Raw genomic sequence first — 22,958 nt, forward strand, 5'->3', positions numbered from 1 at the left:
CTGACCTTACTTATTTACTTTCTTATTGGTGAACAATCTTATTGGTGGTCTAGAAGCATTTGAGTTTGCCCCAAATGAATTAGTTAAGCTAGTTCTGGAGATTCTCTTATCTTCAGTTTCCTAAAAAAGTGTTCATTAATTCCTTTAAATGCAGTTCAATCAAATTTAACTTTCTCTCAGACTTGCCACAACATAAAGGGATACATAAGGAAATCCTACATTTACATACATTTTTAAGTTGAAAATCATAAACTTTTGCAGTGTGCACATTTGAGAAGAACCTCTCTATGAAGTGTGTCATCATGGTTTCACCTATGTCGGAGTTTGAGCGGCTCCTCATCGTGCACGCCGTTCACATCAGCGCTGGCGCTGTTCCTGATGGTGGGGTGGAACTCCACAGGCATGCTCAGGCGGAGAAAAACCATGTCAGCGTTGCTGTTCTGTGTTCCAAATGTCTTGTGTGTCACTTTCAGACAAGGCGGGCCGTCCACAGTGCCGTCGATCCGTGTAACCTGCAAATGCAAAGGTTTTAACCCTTGCTTTTCAATGTAGAATAAACTATTCATGATCTGACTTCTATTTTGTAACGTATGCAGACACGGTCACGTGCATGTCAGCTGCAGCTCCTTTGATACTAGCATTATGCAACATGGTTGCACACACAAAGCTCACATTTCTTCTACAGGCACATTTTGGCCAAACAAGTTGCATTTACCTGGTAGACAACATGTAGGAATGGTACGTTTTCATATTGCCAATGAACACATCGATGCAAAGGGTCAAAAAAGAGAACCAACCAGAAGAATCTGGGCATTACCTCAATATGACAGTGATGCTTTGGAACATTGACAAAAGTAGGCAAACGCTTGCTGAACCACATGGTGACTTCTCTGTTCATGTTGACAGCGAAAGGTTCGAAGCCCTCCTGCAGGCCACACATGGTGTAGTACTTGAACGTGCTGGCATCCTTGCCCAGGTTCATCCGACCCACCTGTGAAAGCCCCAAGCTGCAGACCGGAATAAAGCCTGCATGATGGAGATAACAAGACACCGGTCGCTGTTAAAAGACTGCTTGACATTCCCAAAAATGCATTAGTGACCAGGGTCTGCTCCAAGAATGTGAACAGCAGGCATATGAAGCATCTAATCACTGTAATATTGCTCAGTTAATCATTATCATGACTTGAAGAAAAAAATACCTCTAAATAATTACTATAAACAAATACTATTTAAAATTAGCCATAACCATATGGAGAGGTGTAACTTCATCTAAGCCCTTCGTTCTCTCTTACTCACCATCCTCAGTCTCAAAGTCAGTGAAACAAAGCTCTGAGCCCTTGTTGGTGATAAGGATCTCTCCATTGAGCGTGAAGATCATGGACTTGTCCTCCATGTTGATCATGCAGCCCACCACGTCCCCAGCGCGCCAGCAGCGGCCAAACAGCCGGCTACCCTGGTGGAGGCGGTGGCCCTGAGTGTGCGGCGGAAACATAAAAAAAAACACTCAATGTTTGCTACAAAATCCTGAGCCAGGCCAATTCCAGCCTTAAAAACTTGGTCTTCATGTTTAAAAAAAGTTTTCACATATTTGCGGAGTGTAGGAGCCAAAAATCTTTGCCAATATATTTATCATGCAAAGGCAGGTCCTTGGAAGTATACTCATAACATCTGTAAACATAAACAAAGTTTTTTTTTTTAATTCTTGAAAAAAAGATTTTGCCCCTTTGGCCCAAGGTATTTTTTTTACATTTAATAATCTCATAGAATATTATCTTGTTGTAATAGAACACAAAATTCATAAAATCCTTCCAAAAAAGAAAAGAAATAGTAACAGTGAAGTAAGAATAAAAAAGCTTATAAATGTTTAATGAGCTAAGCAAAGAATATTAATTTCACTGGGTCAGTGTTATGCATCAAACCAGCACTGATGTGGGCTCTGACAGCAGTTCTTCACATAGCACAACAGATGTTATTTAATGACTCACTTGATATTTGTAACAGATTTGTCATTAACTTATACTAAAATGTATCTGCAAAGCAAAACTGCTTGCAGACCATAGAATATATTGTTTTATGTCTCTAGCTTTTAGTAACTAACAATCTGATAATTAACCCTGAAAAACTATCCTCATAAAAGATTACCATGAACCATGAAGCTGTTTCGTCCTGCACTTCTGTTACTACACAAAAGGCTACATCCCCACTTAGCAGCTGGTCCCAATCTCACCCTGTAGCCATCGAAGACGTAAGCCTGGTCATCAGTGCCCAGCTCCACATCGGGCCGCAGGCCCGGCCGAGCCCAGCCCACCCTCATGTCTCCGCCGGTCACTGTCTCGAACTCAAAGTACCACTTGCCCTTTCTCACTGCGTATGTCCTCTCCAAGCGGAAGAAGCGGATCTTGTCGATGCTCAGCCTCTCCACAACATGGCCTGCTTTGCGGGGGGTTGAATAGAGAAAGTGGGAGGGGGGTGCAGACTGTCAAACAAATTAGGAAAGACCGTGATTTCATGTGCCACAAATAACCCAGTGAGATCAGCAGCAGCCACCATCTGGAGCTATGGAGTTAATATACTGAACCTCTATGTGGGTATGTGTGCTTTACTGACATATTGACATTCATCTGAACCATACATACACTGAATACAAAACAGTGACTGTGCCACGGATCAGATGATCAATGTATTAAAGTAGATGAAAAAAATGTGTGACTTTTCAGGACACTAAATACAGTTGATGTATTATTTGAATTATATTCACAGTGCAGTAATAAATATAGGCTGCCTTCCTTCTGTCTCACAAACACAAGCCAAAGCTGTGTTTTAATGTTATTGTTTTAAAAAACACAGGAACAGCAGTGCATTTGTTTAAAACCTGATTCAAGTAAATGGCACCTCTCCGAGGTGTGGGGGTGTTTGTGCACACACACATACAGGTATATTCTGGCCCCCAATCAACTCTTTGATTAGGGTCTGGAAACACACACGTTGACTTTTCGAGCCATTTAAAGTAATTTTCACAAACACCAACGAAAAGTTTACTCTAAGTGTTTGATTAAAAATGTCTGCAACTACAGAAAATATCTTAGATATCTAAGTCCCTTAGATTTAGGGATTTCAGGTTGATTCCATGTTGATGCCAACTGGCTGGGAAGTAAAGCAGAAGTACTGTTCCACTGAAGAGCCCAGGAGAATAGTGGACATAATCAGGAAAATCACACTTTATCCAAAATGTGTAGTTAATTAGACTCTCTTATAAAATTATTTTCTGGGAGATTTTTGGTAAGATTAGATTATGCAAGCATTTCTATAGTATAGCTATATAATTATAGCATAGAATATTATAGTACAGAGTAATATTGTGTATAAATGCATCGATACTCTGTGTTTACTGCACATCTGTATGTTGTAATAAGGTCATCCATTATGTGAATTCACTGAATACCAGTGCATGGTTACTCAGTATATTACACTGCAATTATGTAGTTATACTGCAAAAGTTGTAATGTAATATTACCAAATTTGTTTTAGCCATAAACTCATGACAACACTAAAAGGAAGCTTAAGAACATTTCTTTATCATATCATACATTTCCATATCACAAGATGATTAAAATAATTCTAAACTATTATTTGTAGTCAGTGGGTAGATAATGTGTTTTTTCAATATACATTTGGCACCAGCAAATCCAGTCCTGTGACATAGGACAATTTATGTGATTACTCCCTAAAGTGTGAGTTCATGGTGATCTTAGATAGATTTACATAAGCAGACTCTGCGTTATTAAACATCCTTGTGGCACTCACCACCCTCCTGGTCAGGAGGCTCAATGTTATAGCCATATCCAATAAGCGTGCGGATGGCCTCACGGAGACTGTCCCGGTTTGACTTCTTTGTGCGCTCATCAAGCAAAGAATACGACACCAGGCGAGGATTACGCTTGCTTTTCACATCCTGCAGAGACATCCATCGAGAGAGACAAGCAGAGAGAAAAGTAGAGAGAGAAAGGCAGAGGCAGAGACAGAGAGAGATAAGCAGTGCTTGTACATTCTGATCTAAGAGGATGGCAATTGAAGCTGCCATTTGTTATGACTGGCCTGACAATGCCCTTGCCTAATTGAGAAATGAGTCGGTCGCTTGCCTCCATCATTATGTTTTTGATGACATTACACATCATATGTTAGGCTCTTCCCTGAGGTAGTACAGGGGGAATGGGAGAACTGATAGTAATGTAATGGAAGTTCTGATATTGATGTTCTCAACATTTAGTACAGTAAGATGGATCCATAAAGAACAGAAGGCACACACTGACAACATGAAACAGCAGTTTGAACACAGAAGCCGCCAGTGCCACTTGCCTGCTGAATGCCATAGGTCCAGCCCTGCTTGATCCGGTCTTTGGCCCAAACGTTGTGAGCGTTCTCCGCAAGCTTGTCCACCAGGAGCTCTTGGCCAGAGGTCAGCTTCACGTCAGACAAGTCCAGCGGAGTGGGTTTGTAGCCATTTGACATCATGTAGCTATGCAGACACAGAGGACACAGAACAAGTTTAAGAAACAGTGGCAAAAACAAGGAAAAGGTATGTGTCTATTAATAACTTAGTAAACATCATTAGTAGCACAGATTCTATATTTGTATTTTCTATTTCTATTCTATTTTATATCATAACTACATGTGTCTGTGAGACTTACTTCTTGGGGAGTTTGACTTTCTGTAGCTCTTCCTCAATGCTGACATGGACCTGAACAATGTGGCATCCCACTGCCAGCAGGGTCCTGCCGAACAGAGAATCCGGGAGTGGGTGAGAGATCCCACTGAGCCTGGAGTGCCGGGCCTCCCTTTAGAAGCACAACCTTTGAGACCCTCCTGCACAAGACCTACTGCGGAGTCCTACTTCCAAAAGTGTGAGAGCGCTGATGCTGAGGTGCAGGGGCAGGAAGGTATGGTGGGAAGTAAGGGCCGTTAAGGAATGAGGGTGTGTGAGTGTGTGTGTGTGTGTGTGTGTGTGTGTTGGGGGGAGGGTGTGTGAGTGTGCATGGGGAGCTGAGGGTGTGTGTGTGAATGTGTATGGGGGTAGCGCATTGCAGGCATTTGCTCTTCATGAATCCTTTATGAATCCATGACGTGTACATTATAAATGTATATGCGTGTTGCCCTTGATGTGTTCATACGTGCCATTAAAATGGCTGACATTTTACACAAAGCCATCTGTTCTTTAATGTGTAAGGTTCCTACTTTTACTAGTGTGTCTGTGAGCTGGCCATCGCCAGACAAACGTACCAGAGAAGCTGAGTATTGTTTTTAGTCAAGCAAAGGACAACGATTTAGATAAAATTATCATTTTCAGCAAGTGCATCTGATATAGTGTGACATGGAGAAGGTGGGGGGTTGTTGTTCTCTATTGCAGAGTATATGTGTGTTTGATCAACCTGTGTATGTGGGTGTGTGTCTGTGTATGTTTAATTAAACACGCTGGAGAAGTGCAATCACACGCATATGCTTTGAAGTGCTTTGAAGTGCAATCACAGGGAGGGTGACAAACATGCACATACACACACACACACACACACACACACACACACACACACACACACACACACACAATCTCACAGAGAGAGAGAGCTTACTTCAAGGTCTCCGTTGACATCTGCAGGTTGTAATTCCTCTCTGTTTCAGGTAGTTTGGAGAAATCCACAAGGCAGGGATGCTGTCTCTTATTATCATCCCTCATCTAGGGAAGGACCACACAGCAAGTCATTATGGCACACTGGATCGACTGCTTAGGACTGAAGATACGCTAGATGTGGCAAAATGACATCACAATACTGGGAGACAACCATAGCAACCCTGAAGCTGCCTGGAGATTGTGATAAAGGAGGGAGGAGTCAGAAGAACATGAAGCCATTATGGATGTTTCACAACATGCGCACACACATACACACACACACACACACACACACACACACACACACACACAAAAACACATACACCCACACACCCACACACAGGTATGCTTGGGGAAGAGGTGATTCTTCTTGCGAACAAGCCATGAATGTAAAGGAGGCATGGGTGAGTCAGGAATACTAAATGTGAACAATCTAGTGAAAAAATAGACTTTCTGACTGGGACACTATGGAAAATTCTCCATCTTCCACAGCTGCAAGACTCAATTTAGCCCTATATCTTTGCTTATTACCGGGTTAAAATTTTTACACACACACACACACACACACACACACACACACACACACACACACACACACACACACACACACACACACATCTCTGTTTATGTCACAGCTTGTCATAATAATAACTGACCATATACATGCTGTACTGTATGAGTCCCAAAGCAGGGGTCCAGGATTGGCATCATATCTAAAGTATTGGTACAGACTGCAATTTCAAAAGGGAGTCAGGGGTGCTCGTCAGTGATTCCTCCTGTGTTCTGTATACTCTTATAAAAACTGACTCTACAGTAGCACACCTGCTTCAAGATTCTTTACTAATTTGCCTTTGAGAAAATCAGAATTTTGAACAGGTGACTTACTAATGTAAGTTCCCTCACACTGGCATTATACCTTTCATTTGGGATAAAATCTGGCCTTGAAAAAAAACCTCAATTTGCACAGAGGGTACAGGATTTACAAATGCCCCCGGAGAAACTAATCCCAATGCTCCAGAGGAATGAGCAATTCAGTGTGTACAGTGTAGTCCATTCCCATGTAGCCTGCAACTACTGAAGGCAAACGAAGGTCTGCACGTCTAGAGGGGTGGAAGGCAGTGGCCGCACTAGACGCGTGTAAAGCCAGCGATAGATGAGTGAGGAGGATGAGGTTTGAATGAAGAAGCACTGTGATGCATAGGTAAATATGACCAATCAATCACATCTGCAGCATGGACATAAGAGCCAGGTTCCAGCTGCCTGCTGCTGTTCTGCCTCTGAGGGCCAGGTCCCAATCTGCTCTTACAACCATTTAGTTTTACTATATGGTAACAACACATAGCAGCGACTTTGTAAAACATGTGAGCCTGGTTGTAGAGACTAAGTGATTGAGAGAGATCAAGCAGACTGAGCTAAATTAATTCAGTTAAGTTCTCAATGGAAAATCTCCCAAACCTTGTAATTTGTTTGGACAGGAAAGGATTGCTTACACAGTCCCAACAAAAAGTGTGAAAACAGCAAGTACAGCAACATTGATACCTTTTACATTTTTACATTAAATGCATGCTGTCGTCTACTAAGCCCTTTAGTTTCAAGAAAACCAATTACATTTGAAAGATCAGAAAAAAAACAAAACTACATGGCTGAAATAATGACTGAATTGACTAATCTACGTATGGAAGCTGAAATGGTGTTTTTCAATAGCACAATGAAGCTATGGGATCAAAATGATTAATTCACTTACCCTCTGTTTTATTTGAACAGCAAATTATAAAAGAGAAAGCACAATGATGCACTGAACAGACTTTTCCTACACATATATGATGACTAAGTTAAAAATTAAGATCAAAATGTTTCCTCTGTCATATAATAACTAAAGGTCTCATTTCGTATGTGAGGTACTATGGGTACCTTAAGTGAGTGTGTCTTGTGTATGTGTATGATGTGGTCAGAACTAAAATGCATGGCTATGTGTTAAAATGGTATGGACCACATGTTGTCAGTACGCTGAATTAGTTCCAGGCTGGGGGGGTGGTACCTTGCCGTAAGACCAGCCCATTTCGATCTTGTTCATGGCCCAGAGCTCGTGGATGTTTTCAGCCAGTCTGTCACGCACTTTCTCCAGGTGAGGAGGCATGACAATCTGGGGCACAGAAAAATGGGGGTTGCTTGGAGTCATTTATTTATTTCTCTTTAAATTTTGTGTTCTGACTGCTGTTGATTTATTGATTCATTTTTCCACTCTATCCATTCATCAAGTTCTTCACCTGCTAGCTTTTTACCTTACAGGCATTTCTCTAGTTGATTCAAAAAGTATCCAGACCTCTTATTATACCCTTTACTGTGTTGTGGATTTGACTTTGAATGGCTGTAATTGCCATTTTTACCCATCAATCTATACTTAATCGCCCATGACAAAGTGAAAAGATGTTTTAGAGAGATTTTAATTTTAATTTTTTTTTTTTTTATGAAAACCATACACCTTATTCAGAGAAGTATTCAGTCCCTTTATTCAATACTTTGTAAAGACCTTTTGGTAGCAATTACAGCTTCAAGCCTTTCATGAATCTTATATGAATACCTCTCTACAAACTTTCCACACGTGAACTTGGGCAGTTTATCCCATTCTTCATTGCAGATGCACAAATGTTCAACAGGCTTTAAGTCTGGGTTTTGGCAGGGCCACTCAAGGGCATTTAGAGATTTATCCTGAAGCCACTGTTTTGACTGTATGCTTCAGGTCATTGTTGTTTTGAAAGGAGAACTTTTGCTCCAATCTGAGTTTGCGTGTGCTCTTGAGAAGCTTTTCTTCAAGAAGGTTCCTGTATTTGTCCATGCCACCCAATAGCATGATACTGCCATCTCTTTGCTTTGGGGGGTTGTCATATGCTTTTTCTCTCAGTGGCATCCTTTTTGCCACTCTTATTTATGTGTTGTAGAGTGGGCAGAGATGGTCCATTTGATAGGTTCTCTCACAGAACATTTGAAGCTCTAACCTCCCTGACCAAGGGTCCTCTTCCCAAAATGAGTCATTTCGCATCAGAAGAAATTATATGGGCATAAAGCTGAAAACATGAGGTCCAATTTTTAGAAATGCATCATATTTCATGTGAAAACACACCTTTACTCATGGGAACCAACTGTTTTGGTGTTTATAAGTTTACCAGTGTTTGGTAAAGTAGCATAAATGGTAAAGTAAATGGTTTGGTAAAGTAGCATACATATGTGTGCGCATATATATATATATATATATATATATATATATATATATATATATATATATATATATATATATATATATATATATATACTAAAAAAAAGAAAACTTTAACAAAGTAAATAAAAAACTAAAACAGTAAGCACAACTTTAACAAAGTAAACAAAATTTTTACTTTTCTTAAACATGTGTCATGACAAATGTTTCAATTTCATTGAAATCAATTTCATCAATTTTGCACAGAAGCATTTAGCTTGCGAGCTATGTAAATCAACTATTGTAACCTAGCGATAGTGTCAAAAAATATTAATTTATCCATCGATGTCCTGTCACACACTTTCTCCAGGTGAGGAGGCATGACAATCTGGGGCACATAAAAATGGGGGTTGCTTGGAGTCATTTATTTATTTCTCTTTAAATTTTGTGATGTCTTTTATATTTGTATTATTCCTGATCAAAGGAATCAAATCCTCAGGCTTCTAAATCTCCGTGAGCTTCGTCACTACTTTCCAAAATCGCTGCAACTTCAGCAGCTGTACACTTGTTGCACAATATTTTAGCTAGCTGGCTAGCTCGATGTCAATTGAACTAGGAAAGAAACGTTTCCGCCGTTAAGGGTAATGCCGTAGTGATTTATTGACTGCTGATTGGTTAGTTTCACACAGATTGACACACAAATTCATGAATCACACACAGCGAAATGGATAAGTTCTGAGTGACATACGAACACGCGAATCACACAGTGAGGGGCAGATGACGTAGCTTAACCTCTAGTCTACCCGCTATATCTAACCTCTCATAGGCTCGTCATTCTTACTATTGTCGAAATTTAAAGGGCTTGTTGCATGGATTCAGGAAATGTTTGAACCATGTTTGTATGCTATCTTATTGCAAATATATATATGTCTTTTATATTTGTATATATAAAAAAATATATATATTAAAAAAAATTATATATATATATATATATATATATATATATATATATATATATATATATATATATATATAAATTTTTAATTAATTAATTAATTTATTTATTTATTTATTTATTTATTTATTTATTTTTAAATCGCGAAACATCGAAGAAAACGCGCCGGCGTGTGCGTCGACCACCATGGGTACTTCATGGCTTGTTGTCCTGACAGTGCAATGTAAATTGTCAGCCTTTATAGACCCAGGTGTGTGCCTTTTAAATTACAGTATGTTCAGTCACTTGAAGTTACAATAGATGAAGTTCAAGTGAGTTGGAGTGCTACCGAAAATGGTCTGAAGAGATTTATGTTTTTGATTTTTAAATCATTTTAAAACTCTCTAAAATGTTTCATTTTGTGATTATGGGGGCTTAAGTATAGATTGATAGGTAATATAGGCAATTGTATCCATTCAAAATCAAATAAAAAATCAAAACAAAACAGTAACAAGTAAGGTGGTCTGAATGCTTTCTGAAACCAATGTATTTCTATTCCACACAGAGGAGAGTTTATTCCTAATGTAGAAAGATTAAAACACAAAACATTCACTAAGATGAAGCATGTGGAAGTGACATCTGAAACCTTTCAAAATTTTTACATGTTAGTTTCCACGAGATGAGTAGGAAACAATATGTTTGCCTGTGCATGTGTACACGAATGTGTGTGTGCGAGTGTGTGTTTGTGCACTCATTTGAGCAATGTTCACCAATGTATGAATAAAAGAGCCCAGCGACTTCTGATAGCACCAAATTAAGCCCCTGAACATCCACACATCTGCCAGATCAGATGACAGATGTGTGTTCCCATATGCATGTGTGTATGTGTAGCATAATGGGTCATCTCATGTGTCACCTGAGAGGTGTCCACGGGTGTGGGTATGAATGACGCCTGTGAAAGGAACTGTGTGGTGCCCAGCAGGTCCCTCACTCCGTCCATGTCCCTCTTGTACTCCTTCACAGGCTCCACACGCATCTTCTCCTTGGGCAGAAGAGCCTCGTAACATGGGGCATAGCCTGACGGCGGCAAGAACTTGAATTCTCCGTGACGACCACCCAGGAGGAAGCGCACCCTGCCGAGCAGAACAGCTGTGTCATTCAGTTTGACCTTGTCTCAAATGCGTAGAGAACAGTCTGCCCTGCGCACAGTGTGCATCAGTGAAGCACAAGATACTGATACACATCCTTTTTATTTTGTTTAATTGGAGACTTCAATCAGAGCAGAGACAGATCTTAGGTCACACTGATAAAAGGAAGCTCTGGACACAATCAAAGATCAAAATGTGTTCTCAATGCACCATAGAGAGACTAGCCCTGTAATAAGTCATCTCTTCTTTGTTCCTTTCTTTTTATCCTCTCTGCAATTTTTGATTTACTGGAGTCAGGACCAAGGGTGAGGAAATAAACTAAGGCATCTAGAATGACATTGTTCCTCTAAACCGACTTGCTCTTAGTGAAACCGGGCAGGCCAGGAGGCCTGTGTGCACGTGTGCACCTGGATTCCACAACAGTGAGCTCCCCTGAGGGGCACGCTCATTAAGTGACACTGCCGGCCGATGCTATGGGCACCCCCTGTAGTTTTTCGGGTATGCCTAGGGGCAATGGCACAAGCTAAGGAATCAATCAGACCAGAAGAGCTTAATGTTTTCTTACGCATGAATGTTTCCTTAGCAACCTCAAAAAAAAGTACTCACCCACCCTATCACCTGTGTGCATGTAGCAGGGGGGCGAGGGCAGGTGGTGGAGCATACCTGACCCCGGCTGAGAAGCTGACCACGGGGAAGAAGAGGCCGTCCGTGTTGAAGCTCTCGAACATGCCCTGCACAGGCTGCCCATTAATCCTGAAGGAAATGCTGGGGGCAGTCAGGTCTAGGCAGCAGCTGACCACGTCGTCTGATGTGAGTATGTGCTGGTTCACCGAGGCCACGCGTCGAGGGATCCTCCCTGCAGCACAGACACAAAGTTTTGTCTGCCTTAGACCACCACCTGACATTCACACCATTCTTGCTTAGATTAGCAATTGTAGTGTTTCTATTGTCTACTAATAGAGAAGATTCTAAAAAGGTGTTAGAAGGGTGATAAGACCAAACACTGCAAAAACCCCAGTGCTGAATTAACAGCTTTCATCTAATGATCACTGTAGGTATTCATTCAACACTAAGGATGATTGTTAAAATTATGAATTTGCAAATATATCCATAGCTCATAATAAAAGTGTTTTTGTTCTTCTTCAAAACAGACCTGACCACAAGTGAAGTCCATCGAAGCCGTAGGAATAGAGGTCATCCCCAACCCCATTGCCCCCCCAGCCTTCTCCACCACCGGGGTAGGGGGCATAGCCTTTGGTGGAGGCCCACCCCACCCGCAGGTGAGAGGGCTCGCTGGTCACAAAGTGCTCCACCTGGTCGATCATCAGTTCAAAGTACCACTTCTTATACTGAGCAGAACTTTCCCTAACGCCCAGAAAGATGTTGGGTCTCATACTGCAGTTGAGATGGGGGAAATATAAAAATTCGGATATATAACATTGAATATTAAATGCTATAACTGTAAATTTAAAATTAGTAATTTCTAGAGCCAGTGGAAAAGAAATGCTATTTAATATGTAGCTCAAAATATATTATTATAATTAACACAGCAATATATAAACCAACTTATAAGCAATTTTGTACACATGATGATGGAGTCCACCATAGCTTGCATATAACATTGCATATAAATGATATAATGAGATCACACACTTACAATCAAATAATGACACTCCATTAACTAACTATTTTTACCTTTGGACATCATTGACCAGTCTTGTCTGGAGTAACAGGTCTCTCTTTGGGAGCAAGTGATCACAGATGAGGTTTTGATTGGCTCTTACTGCTACTCCATTGCAGACACAGAGAGAACAGAGCACATCGAGGATCTGTGCACAAACAAAAGGCAAAATTATTCATTAAGGTGAGAGTGGATGTGTCCTTGTTTTGGTGTGCTTTTCCACATGGAAAGTCAGTAAGGGAATCTTGCAGAATGACAGACAATATGTAATTTATTGCCAAAGTGTACTCTTCAGTTTGGTGACAAAATAAATATTCAAGTATGTCACTTAGAGGAAGCAATTTATAAGTTTATTAATTTATCAAATCAGACTGCTTTCAGTCTAGTGAACCCTATTGTGTCACTGCTCCAAGCTTCTGCCCAGCCTTGGGGTATCTGATTCAGGTGTAACTAATTCTGGTGTGATTCAGGTGTGAATCAGATGTGAGAAAAGCCAGATTCAGTTGTCGCAAGGGCCGTGTTCAGCCAAGCAGATAGAATGGGAATTATTGTTGCTACTTTATATTGACAATGCCTCATGCCCCTCAAAACTCGCGCAGGGTACTGCAAACTCAGCACCTTAAAAAGTTTCTATTATTTTCTCGCTGTGCTGCTTACTTCAATATGCTATTTATGTATAACCAGATCAAATGTGCTGCTCTAGGAAATAACAAAAAGTATCTCACTTCCTTTCAGTATTCTTATTTGCCAAGCAGTATTTTCAGTCAAGTATTGCATGTCCATCTGATTTTTGCTGAACATCTAGGACCCAAATTCAAATTTGTTGTACTGTGTGTTAGATCAGAAGAAATAGAGGAAACTACACAAATGAGTGTGTTTGTGTCAGAGGCATAGGTTTAAAGGGGTATGAGAGCAATCAATTAGACTGCTTCTCTTCTGGTAACGGAATAAGAGTAAATCAAAGACATTTTTTAATCCAAAGGCACATATTAAAACATCTCTCGCTCTTTCTCTCTCTCTCTCTTAGGCCAAGATATAATGTAATGGCATACCATTGTTGTCACAGAAGGCTCCTCCCCCCACAAGTCACGTGGCATGGCCCGCCGCGTGCAGGGGATTCACATTTGTACAGTTGTAACCACGCCCCCCAGGATTGCACACACCTGCACAGGGTTTAATGTTGAATGTCTGTCTGTTTATTTAAACCCCTGTCAGTGTGTGCATCCTTGTTGGTCATTGTCGTTACGTATGTTTTAATGTCTATCTCTGTAGCCATAACGTTGGTTTGTGTAGTCCTGTATTAAAGTGTATATGTTATTAATTTAATGTTAAGTGTAGAGTCATGTTTACCATAAGTGTTATGTGTCAGTGCCACCTTTGTCATATATGTTTAATGTTAATAAATGTCTTGCACCGTTGAGGAAGTCTGTGCGTCCTGCCCTGTGGCACTCAGAACGACTATGTTACAGAATGACAAACCACCACAGGACGCCCACTCCCTTGACAAAAAACAGACTTCCTAGTGGAAGGTTCTTACGCACGTCCCAGATTGCTGCCGGGATCCCGGGAGATTGGGGAGAGTACCACGACTGACGTTCGTGGAAACTCTGGAAGCAGAGAGGAATGCCCCCTGGAAATTTTTTTTGGGTGGCCTAGGGCTATCAAGCTTCTGCAGACTCACCAGGAGAACTGGAAGGGTTCGCCCCAAGCCCTGGAGAGGAAGTTCTTCTGGGGTGCTCCTAGAGTGGCAGGTGTAAGGAGGACCGTTAGAGGAAGTGGCATGCTCAGAACCAGGGCGGACGTGCACCCAGCGTGTCCATTAGGGCCAAGGACACATTTCCAGCGTCTGCGGGTTTAGCAGGCGCTGCAGCACAACACCTTATGTGTTAGGGTAATGGCACAAGTGTTTGCACTTGGGTGTTTATAGGCACATCACGTCACAGGGAGCGTACCAGACTGACCCAAGAGAGGCAATGACTCTGCCTTTCTCCCTCGTGCAGAGAGGTCTCCCTGCTAGGTGGTTCCTAGCCCGCCTTGTGTTGGGTGGGCACCGAGCATTGCTGTGCGGTGTCTGTGTGTGCGCCCAGCGGCCTGGGATTCGTTGTCCCGGATTAGGACGCTTCGGGAGCTGCGCCCCTTGGAGGGGGGTACTGTCACGGAAGGCTCCTCCGTGTTATGTGTGAGTGCCACCTTTGTCATATATGTTTAATGTTAATAAATGTTTTACACCGTCGAGGAAGTCTGTGCGTCCTGCTCTGCGGTACTCTGACAACTAAGTTTCAATTGTATTATATTATAGCTGTTTTAGTTATAACACTTTAAAAAATAGGAAAATGTTAAGTAATACCAATACACAAAAAAATTATAAAAATCGAGTTTTCTTTTTATATTGAAGTACACTTCAAATATGTCTTGGGATGATGGGATGAGAGTCTCATTAGTTCTCCATATTCAGAAAATGATCTTACTTCCCTACAGACTGCATGAGTTTCTCTGTTCAATAAACTTACAAATTTGCCATGAAATTGCTTTTCAATACTGTTGAAGCTGTAATTAATAAAGGCAAACTTTCATCATGGTTCCACCCTGACAATGACAACAGCCCCTCCACCAATCTCACTCTTATACAACCTGCCATCAAGATCTCATGACAGTAAATACACAGGATGGTTAGGGTCAGGGTTTTGTGGTTCTATTTTCAATCCACTAAAACCAAATGAAATCAGCCACGCTTATACTTCCTTGTGGAGGTAATCGCACCACCTCATTCCCATGGCATTTGGTCAGCCCCTCAAAACGGGGCCGCTTGCTAACAGAGAAGGGGCACTGACCTTGTGGTTGCGACCATGTTTGTACAGCAGCGCGATGATGGACTTGATGTGCCCTCTCTGGATGATATTGAGCGCCTCCGGGCTCTCAATCAGGATGCAGTGCAGGACCTCGAGAATTCCTGAGGCGCAGAGTTGCCCATTAGATCCAAGCGCAAGGGAAGCAGGAAGGACAGAAGCGGCACACGATGAGTTTCAAAGAGATGATGTAGTACTGCCATACTTCAAAGCAAATCAGTTGTCAGTGTAACGGGAATGACAGGCATGAAGTGTGCTCAGCCCTATTTTCCATTGATCATTATGGTGTATGAATGCTAAGTAATGGTGACCCTACCTGAGGATGACTCCAGTCTCTCCAGCTTACTGACCAACCAGTCCAGGTTGTGGGAGAACTGTGTGCAATTGTTCCTGTTCCCTCGAATCAGAGCAGCTAAAAAATTAATATGAATAAAAATTAGAATCAAGCCATTCGCCACACCCTATATCACTCCATCAACAACAACCTCTCATATTACCTTATCGAAAAATATGTTCATGCCCATATGTTCATGCACATTTTTAAATGTCACTCCTCTTCTCTAGGGCAGAAGAGGTATCACATTCAGACATCTCCACCTTCATGTATATTAATGGCAGTGTGTTTTATAGATGGAGGTGGTGGGGGATGGTGCGGCAATGTTGATGTCAAGCGACCTGACAGGGTCACCTAGCTCAGGCAGAGGGATGGAGATGCATCCTAAACCCGGAGAGTGAGCTGGACGGACGCGAGCATGTGCGTAGGTGCATGTGCCAGAGGGAGATGGCAGGAGCAGAGCCATGGCTGGCATGTCGACTTCCCCTGCCCGCTAATGGATTACCGCTCTTGCCAAAGGCAGGAGAAAAAGAGCTCATGGAGGGACAAACCTTCTAGAGAGGTTAAGGTGGATTGCAGTTTGAGAGAGAGCTCACAGAGGCTCGGGGATTAGCACTGCGGCAACAGAGCAGGGGGGTCTTTGGGTGAAGGTGCGGCATGTCCGTGGGGGACGGTAGTGGGGGCAAGGGGGTGGCGGAGGCAGCGGTGGTGGCGATGTCCGCAGCCACTGCAGATATTGATGAGGCTGGATGGTATGCTTTATCGTGGCCTCAGAGACCATGTGCTGAGGAGGAACCTTGGCGGGTGAAAATGGTGTGTGTGGGTAGGTTTGGGTAGGTGTGTGCGTGTGCGCAAACATGCATTTTTATGACTATTACAGATCATGCAATACCATGCAGGGAAAAATTCCTACAAAACCTAGAATGGTGAACACTAAGCAGTGCAACATGAAGGTGGGTGATCTAATGTGTTTTAGAATGCGAAGGATAATTAGGTCTTTGACACACAACCTACATTCAAATGTCTTTTTTTGCCAGCTAATGCCACAAAATATCTCAGTGATAAAAAAATGTATTCATTATGCTACTATTCAGCTACACTGTATTAATGGCATGTCTGTGAATAAATCAATGCAACTGTGCCTCAAAAATGAAAGCCTCAGCAGATAATATTGCCTCAAAAGAGTTTACCCTAGTTTACACATTCAATTGTATGCAATAATGTATGCAACATTCAAACATGCAGCATTTTATTTTTCATATAATTTTCTATTTAATCACAAGAGGTTGTCAGATTCACTCTTTGGATTCTGCAGCTTTGCCACCCCCACAATGTAATTCCTTTCAGATTTAAAACATTAAAAGCATCTAAGACAGAACAAGGTTCTATTTTATATTCAGAGCCACAACCCCACTTGATTCCCCATAAGAGTTTACTGGATTCTGAAAAACCCTGTGAAAGAGACCTCAGATAAATCACAAATAAATCAGTCATCCTGCAGGATCTGGAATGTGGACTGCAAACCATGCCAAGAGGTGGATAAAATGCTAATGACCTAGTAAAACCACTCCTAATCCATTTAGATGGTTAATCAAAGGAGTGCTGTGTGTGTGTGTGTGTATTCTGCAGTTGGTGTGGTGGTCACATCCGCTGGGGGCAGCCGTTCCATCTACACTACCTCACCACTGGCCAGTACCTACCTATGAGACAATAATGATTGAGTGAGGTGCTATGAAGCACCTGCTCATACATACATACACACCCGTGCACACATCTTATATGCTTCACTCTTGGAGTAACAAGCACAGGCATTCTGGGGTTCTAGCATTCAGTGCAGGCTCGACCCGGATGGGGAATGTGGCTGACCCACCCAGCAGCGCATAGAGAAGGTGAAGAATGTCCTTCCAGGCCAGTCCTGCCTCCTCCCCCGCACACTCACTGAAGTGTGCCGCGCTATTGTACACGCTCAGTCGATCGATGCAGTCTGACACCAGCGTCAGCATCCCCTAGGACATAGAGTGACAGACAGAGATTGGGGGTGAAGGGAAGAGAGAGAGAGAGAGAGAGGGAGAGACCTCCCCTGTCACACTGGCCACATGTGTCCTTTTACCCAAAGTGCACTGCTCACTGAGGTGAGCTGTGGCCCTCTAGGAGTCTGTAATCACAGAGCATAGAGCGAATACAGGATCTGCGAAAAATGATTTACAGCTCTTCAGTGAGCCTTATGCTGGTGATCAACATGGCATCAAGGATGGCAGAACGACGCTGAAGAAAAATAAAAAGGAGAAAACTTCACACTCGATTGTTATTTAAATGGTGAGAGATTCATAAATACTCATTATATGGTATAATATGGTAATGAATATGGTTCAGAGAAAACATTAATACAACCCATTCTATTAGTGTAGCAAATCATAACTGCCCTATTAGTGTAATTTTAGAAACTGGCCAGGATTTATCTTAAATTTACTATCTGTGAAGTGTCTCTGAAAGATATAGTTTGGTGAATAATCATTAAAAAGAGCTCAAATGGATGGGATGAACCAATCACGGTTCAAATTCATGGAGCAATATGGAGTGCTTTTTTTTTCCAGTCTGAGCGCAGAAACAGACAAGTGCCGGAATAAAAGAAGATAGCCTCTGATGACAACATTAACATATCTGATGACAACATATCTGATGACAGCATCAACTGGTGACAGTTGAGAAGATACCCTGAAATACAATGTGGCATATGAAAAAAAAAAAAAAAAAAAAAAAAAAAAGATCCATTCTGGCATTTTCCACCAGCCACCTCAATGCCCTAAATGCCCACATAATAGAACTGCCTTAAAAGAAAATAAACATGAAAAAAACAGAGAGAAAGTCAGATAGATGGGCGTATCTGAGGAGCTGCTGAAGAAGCCCACCTCCTGTTTAAAGAGGTTCTGCCGGTTCTTGAGCGATCGAAGCTTAATCTGCTTCTCCTCATGCTCCAGTTCAGCATCGGGTAGCTGGAAGTAGGTGATGAGGTCCTTGAGTGTCTGGAGAACTTCCTGGATGGGGAGCAGCACAGCCATGCGGTTCTTCCCAGTTAGCCCGTCCAGATCCCTGAGAGGAGAGCTGAGCTGTGATCTCCACACAGTGGTGGGAGGGGCCAAGCACCAGCATGAACTGACTATAAAACACCCCACACCTAATATGTCTTAAATTTACTAAAATTAAAAGTGAGAGAATAATGCTCTTGATATTAAATATGAAAACAACCAGCAGAGGCACATTATTGACAACTGTTTCTGTTGATTTAAACTATATAATGGTTTATCTACAGTAATGAAAGCTTCCCAGGGTGAATTTGCATCCACTGGCTTTAGTCTGTAGTGTACTAGCTGTTCATTATGGAATAGCACAAAAGTATTTGCTGTGTTATAATAATAAAACAAACTTGGGTGCCACTTTATAAACTCCACCATGTTCATCCATGGAAAAGAGATCAAATCAAAGGACTACTGTGTGTGTTGGGGGGGGGGGGGGGGGTTGCAGGTCTGATGGATGTAAGAATGAAAAGCCAGATGTGAGGATATGGTTTTGTTGTTTGGTATCTGGAGACTCTAAGATAAGTGTAAAGGGAGTGTTTGAGTTCAGAGGTCACACTGCCTGATATTCCTCTTTGGACTAAATAAAGCATGGGTGAACAAGCACACAGACACACACACAAACACAAGGACACAAAAAGATTCACAAAAATACACAGGTAAATACAGATGTACCCAAACCCAACCACACACACACACACACACACACACACGTGCACGCACACACACACACACACACACACACACACACACACACACACACACACACACACTCACATACACAGAGTGAGGAAACAAGACTAAAATGATTCAGTATTACACTTGCAGCAATTTAATGGCCATTAAACCCAGTTGAGGGAGATCTACTAATGTATCTAGATAATTAAATAAAGATCTGTCAGTAATGTGACTAATATCTGGGCTGTAAAAATGCATTCATAGCATGAATGACTAGAATCTTTATTCATTAAAACTTCTGACAGTTCATAATGCATTTTTGGAGTTGGCCAAGACATTTTTACAAAAAGGAAATTCAGCAATTCAGGATTTTGGTGGACTAGACGTGCGTTACTTCACTATAGCACTGAGCTACAATCTTTAGTGCTGTAGCGAAGTAACGCACTTCTAGAATATGCTGCCAATATGCTGCCAGCTAGTAAGGTCTTTGTTTGTGATCAAATGTAGGAATACATGAATATATAGGTAAAAAGGACATTAGCGTTCTATTTAGGACACTGTGTGTCTGCCTGTGGAGGTGGCCGTACCTGATGAAGCGGCTGAAGAGTCTGGTTGTGTTCCGTATGATGCGGGCGGCGCGTGACTCCTCATGCTGACAGCGCTGGAGGGTGAAGCCATCGTCCATGTGCCCTTCTGCGTGGAGGTAGGCCTGAGACAAGAAAGAGATAGAGAGAGACAGGGAGAGACGGAGACAGAGAGACACAGAGATATGCTATGAGGTTCAATCATATTCAGATTAACAAAACCAAATCCAGACTCCAGTGTCTAGGCAAAGCAGAGACAGAGAGAGCATGCTATATTACTCTGCACTGATCATCCCTGCTAATAGCACTTAAGGACTGGAGCAATTACAGGACAGAATATGGTCCAAAGGCTGATAATTAGTTTGTCCACAGCGTGTGGGGGATTGACTCACTCGTCTCTTGAGGGAGCCCAGACGGGCAGACTTCACGTCAGGTGCCTGGTAGGAGAGCCATAGGCCCGTAGCTACGTGCAGGACGAAGCAGAGCGAGTCGCCGTACTTGATCTCAGCCACACCCATGCCCTCTATGTCCCGCCTGGGGCTCTGCTCCAGCTTCTCCTGCAGGATAGATGGACCAAGAGCGCTAGTCCACAGTAATGCAACAGCCATCTTTCCCCTGCCAAACATGTTAACACGACAAATTTCACCCCTCACATGCAAGCAGTCTCGGAGCATGTAATTCAGACTTGTTGTTTGCAGACACAAAGCACAGAGGCTGTCCCAGTGTCTGCAAACTACTCCACATGACGCATCTACAACTTCGACCAGCACAGAACATAAAAAATTCACATTTTAAAAAATCATGCCTGTCTTAATGATTGTTAATTCACAACTCGATGCTAAATATAGAACTTTTGTTTTTCTGACAAAAACCCAGTGTCAACAAGCCATGGAAATATCCTATAAAACAAAAATTCATAAAAAACCTTATATACAGATGGAAGGAGATAAATGTCTCTCCACATAGACAAATCTTTTTTTGGTATTCTATGACTAAGTGCTCCCTTCCATGAATAAGGTGCTTTTCCATTAAGCAGATAGGTATTAAATATAGATGCCAACATTTGAGCAGAATATTGCCTTGTGGTTTTCAGGGTTTCGTATGTGACTCTATCTATGCCACTAGACTTGTTATTAGGGAATTGCCTAATTACATTTTCAACTTCATCTTCAGTAGATTTTGATGTAGATGTCACAGTTAGTCCCTCCCAGCTTCCATGTTTTCCCTGTCTTGTGTATTTTAGTTGCATTCCATAGTTTCGTTTTCTCCGCCCCTCGTTTGATTTTCCACACCTGTCCCTTGTTTCTAGCCTTGTTAAGTTCATGTATATAAACCCTGTCGTGTGCCCTCTGTCTTGGCTGTTCATTGTTTGGATGTGTGAATGTCTTGGATGTATGTTTGGATGTTTTTGAAAGCCCATATCTGTATGCCATTTCACACTGCTACATTTAAGCAGGTTTGGCATGGTGTTGACAAAGTAGACATCGCACACCACACTGACATGACAGGCTTAGCTGGCTTAGCTGGTGATACACAGACAGAGAGAGGCAACCTGTCATCCTTATCTCACAGTCATTATATTGTACATTTTCATCCCAGCTATTATTTTTCCAGAAAAAAAAAATCTAGCAATTGTTGAAGACCCCTCAAAGAGCATGTAGCCAAACTGTCACCCGAAACTGTGAGAGTCCTCATGCATCACGAAGCAGAACAGGCTCCCCAAAAAATGCAGAATTCTCCCAATGGCACGCTTAATTATGCCAAGCAGCAGGAGCAGAGGGAGCCTAGAATGGTCAGGCCATTCGAAAAAAAAGATCCAGCCAGATTTAGAGCAAGCCCAGTCAAGGATTGCAGATAGGCTGACCTCCCTCTCCAAGATGACTCATGATTACCAGAACCCCCACAGAGAACGCAGGAGGGACACCGAGACAGCGAGAAACAGAGAGGAAGAGAGAAATTGAGAGTTGCTTGTAAGAAGCCCACAGGATATCCGGAGGCAGCATTGCTGAATCATTACCAAGACACAATTTTTTTTCAATGAAGCGTGAATGCAGCAAGAGAACAATAATTGGCTAACAAATGACACACAGTAAGAATCTGTTGGACAGCCTCCAGGTGAGTAAAGATTACACTCCATTAATTAGTTTAAGCTTGAAAGACCCATTAAGAGCCAGTATAATCAAGACTAAGAATCAGAGCAGATGGAATCATGATGCTTGTGGGTTTGCTTTGATTAACCTGCCTGACATCTCCTTGTCATACTTCAGCCAAGGTAGCAGATGAAAGGCTTTAAGGCCTGACTGGAACAGACTGCCAAAGGCTTGCATTTACCTCTCCTAAAGCTCTGTGCAATAACTTCCATAGTACCAGCATTATAGATTGTGTTGTCAAAAAAGCTTCAGAGAAGCATCACTGCTTCTGGGTATCTAGAATCCCTCAACAGCCCAAACACATGGCCAGCATGGGCCCGGCCAGGACCCGCCCAGCATGGCCACGTCATCCCAGCTGAGGTGGAGCAGACAGTGACCTTGGAGGCACGGAAGCAGAAGGCGGTGGAGGCCGTGTCCGACTGCTCTCTGTCCTGCAGAAGTAGGCCTGAGTCATCAGACAGGGCCAGGTACTGGCCAGTGGTGAGATGGCGTAGACGGAACGGCTGCCCCCAGCGGATGTGACTGCCACACCAACTGCAGAATGCACACACACACACACACACACACACACACACACATTGACACACATATTACCTCATAAACACAGTATCAACTAACAGAAGCTGCAATGACTGTAGTGAAAATACATGGAGAAGCTTCTTAAAGATAAAATT

General features: G+C 42.2%; 1 protein-coding gene across 9 annotated transcripts in view; it reads right to left on the minus strand.

Annotated features, from left to right (window-relative positions):
• Positions 1–22,958, minus strand: part of LOC113571324 (ryanodine receptor 3) — a 145,761-nt gene that overhangs the window by 63,516 nt on the left and 59,287 nt on the right. For 5 of the 9 annotated variants that reach the window (XM_081722275.1, XM_081722269.1, XM_081722274.1 and 2 more), the window contains 20 exons: positions 22,662–22,818; positions 20,527–20,691; positions 20,138–20,259; positions 18,708–18,888; positions 17,669–17,804; positions 15,781–15,876; positions 15,450–15,568; positions 12,633–12,766; positions 12,091–12,332; positions 11,601–11,793; positions 10,706–10,922; positions 7,701–7,805; positions 5,625–5,728; positions 4,689–4,772; positions 4,357–4,516; positions 3,805–3,952; positions 2,228–2,433; positions 1,297–1,471; positions 818–1,026; positions 313–512 (listed from right to left, as the gene is read on the minus strand). In XM_081722275.1, the coding sequence (XP_081578401.1) occupies positions 313–512; positions 818–1,026; positions 1,297–1,471; positions 2,228–2,433; positions 3,805–3,952; positions 4,357–4,516; positions 4,689–4,772; positions 5,625–5,728; positions 7,701–7,805; positions 10,706–10,922; positions 11,601–11,793; positions 12,091–12,332; positions 12,633–12,766; positions 15,450–15,568; positions 15,781–15,876; positions 17,669–17,804; positions 18,708–18,888; positions 20,138–20,259; positions 20,527–20,691; positions 22,662–22,818 (3,153 nt within the window). Of the gene's footprint in view, positions 1–312; positions 513–817; positions 1,027–1,296; positions 1,472–2,227; positions 2,434–3,804; positions 3,953–4,356; positions 4,517–4,688; positions 4,773–5,624; positions 5,729–7,700; positions 7,806–10,705; positions 10,923–11,600; positions 11,794–12,090; positions 12,333–12,632; positions 12,767–15,449; positions 15,569–15,780; positions 15,877–17,668; positions 17,805–18,707; positions 18,889–19,431; positions 19,453–20,137; positions 20,260–20,526; positions 20,692–22,661; positions 22,819–22,958 lie in introns of all 9 variants that reach the window. The other 4 variants (XM_081722273.1, XM_081722268.1, XM_081722267.1 and 1 more) reach the window with 3 other exon arrangements.

This window comes from Electrophorus electricus, chromosome 10 (assembly GCF_041902795.1).
Source record: "Electrophorus electricus isolate QZ-2024a chromosome 10, ASM4190279v1, whole genome shotgun sequence".
In the NCBI taxonomy this organism is placed as follows: Eukaryota; Metazoa; Chordata; class Actinopteri; order Gymnotiformes; family Gymnotidae; genus Electrophorus; species Electrophorus electricus.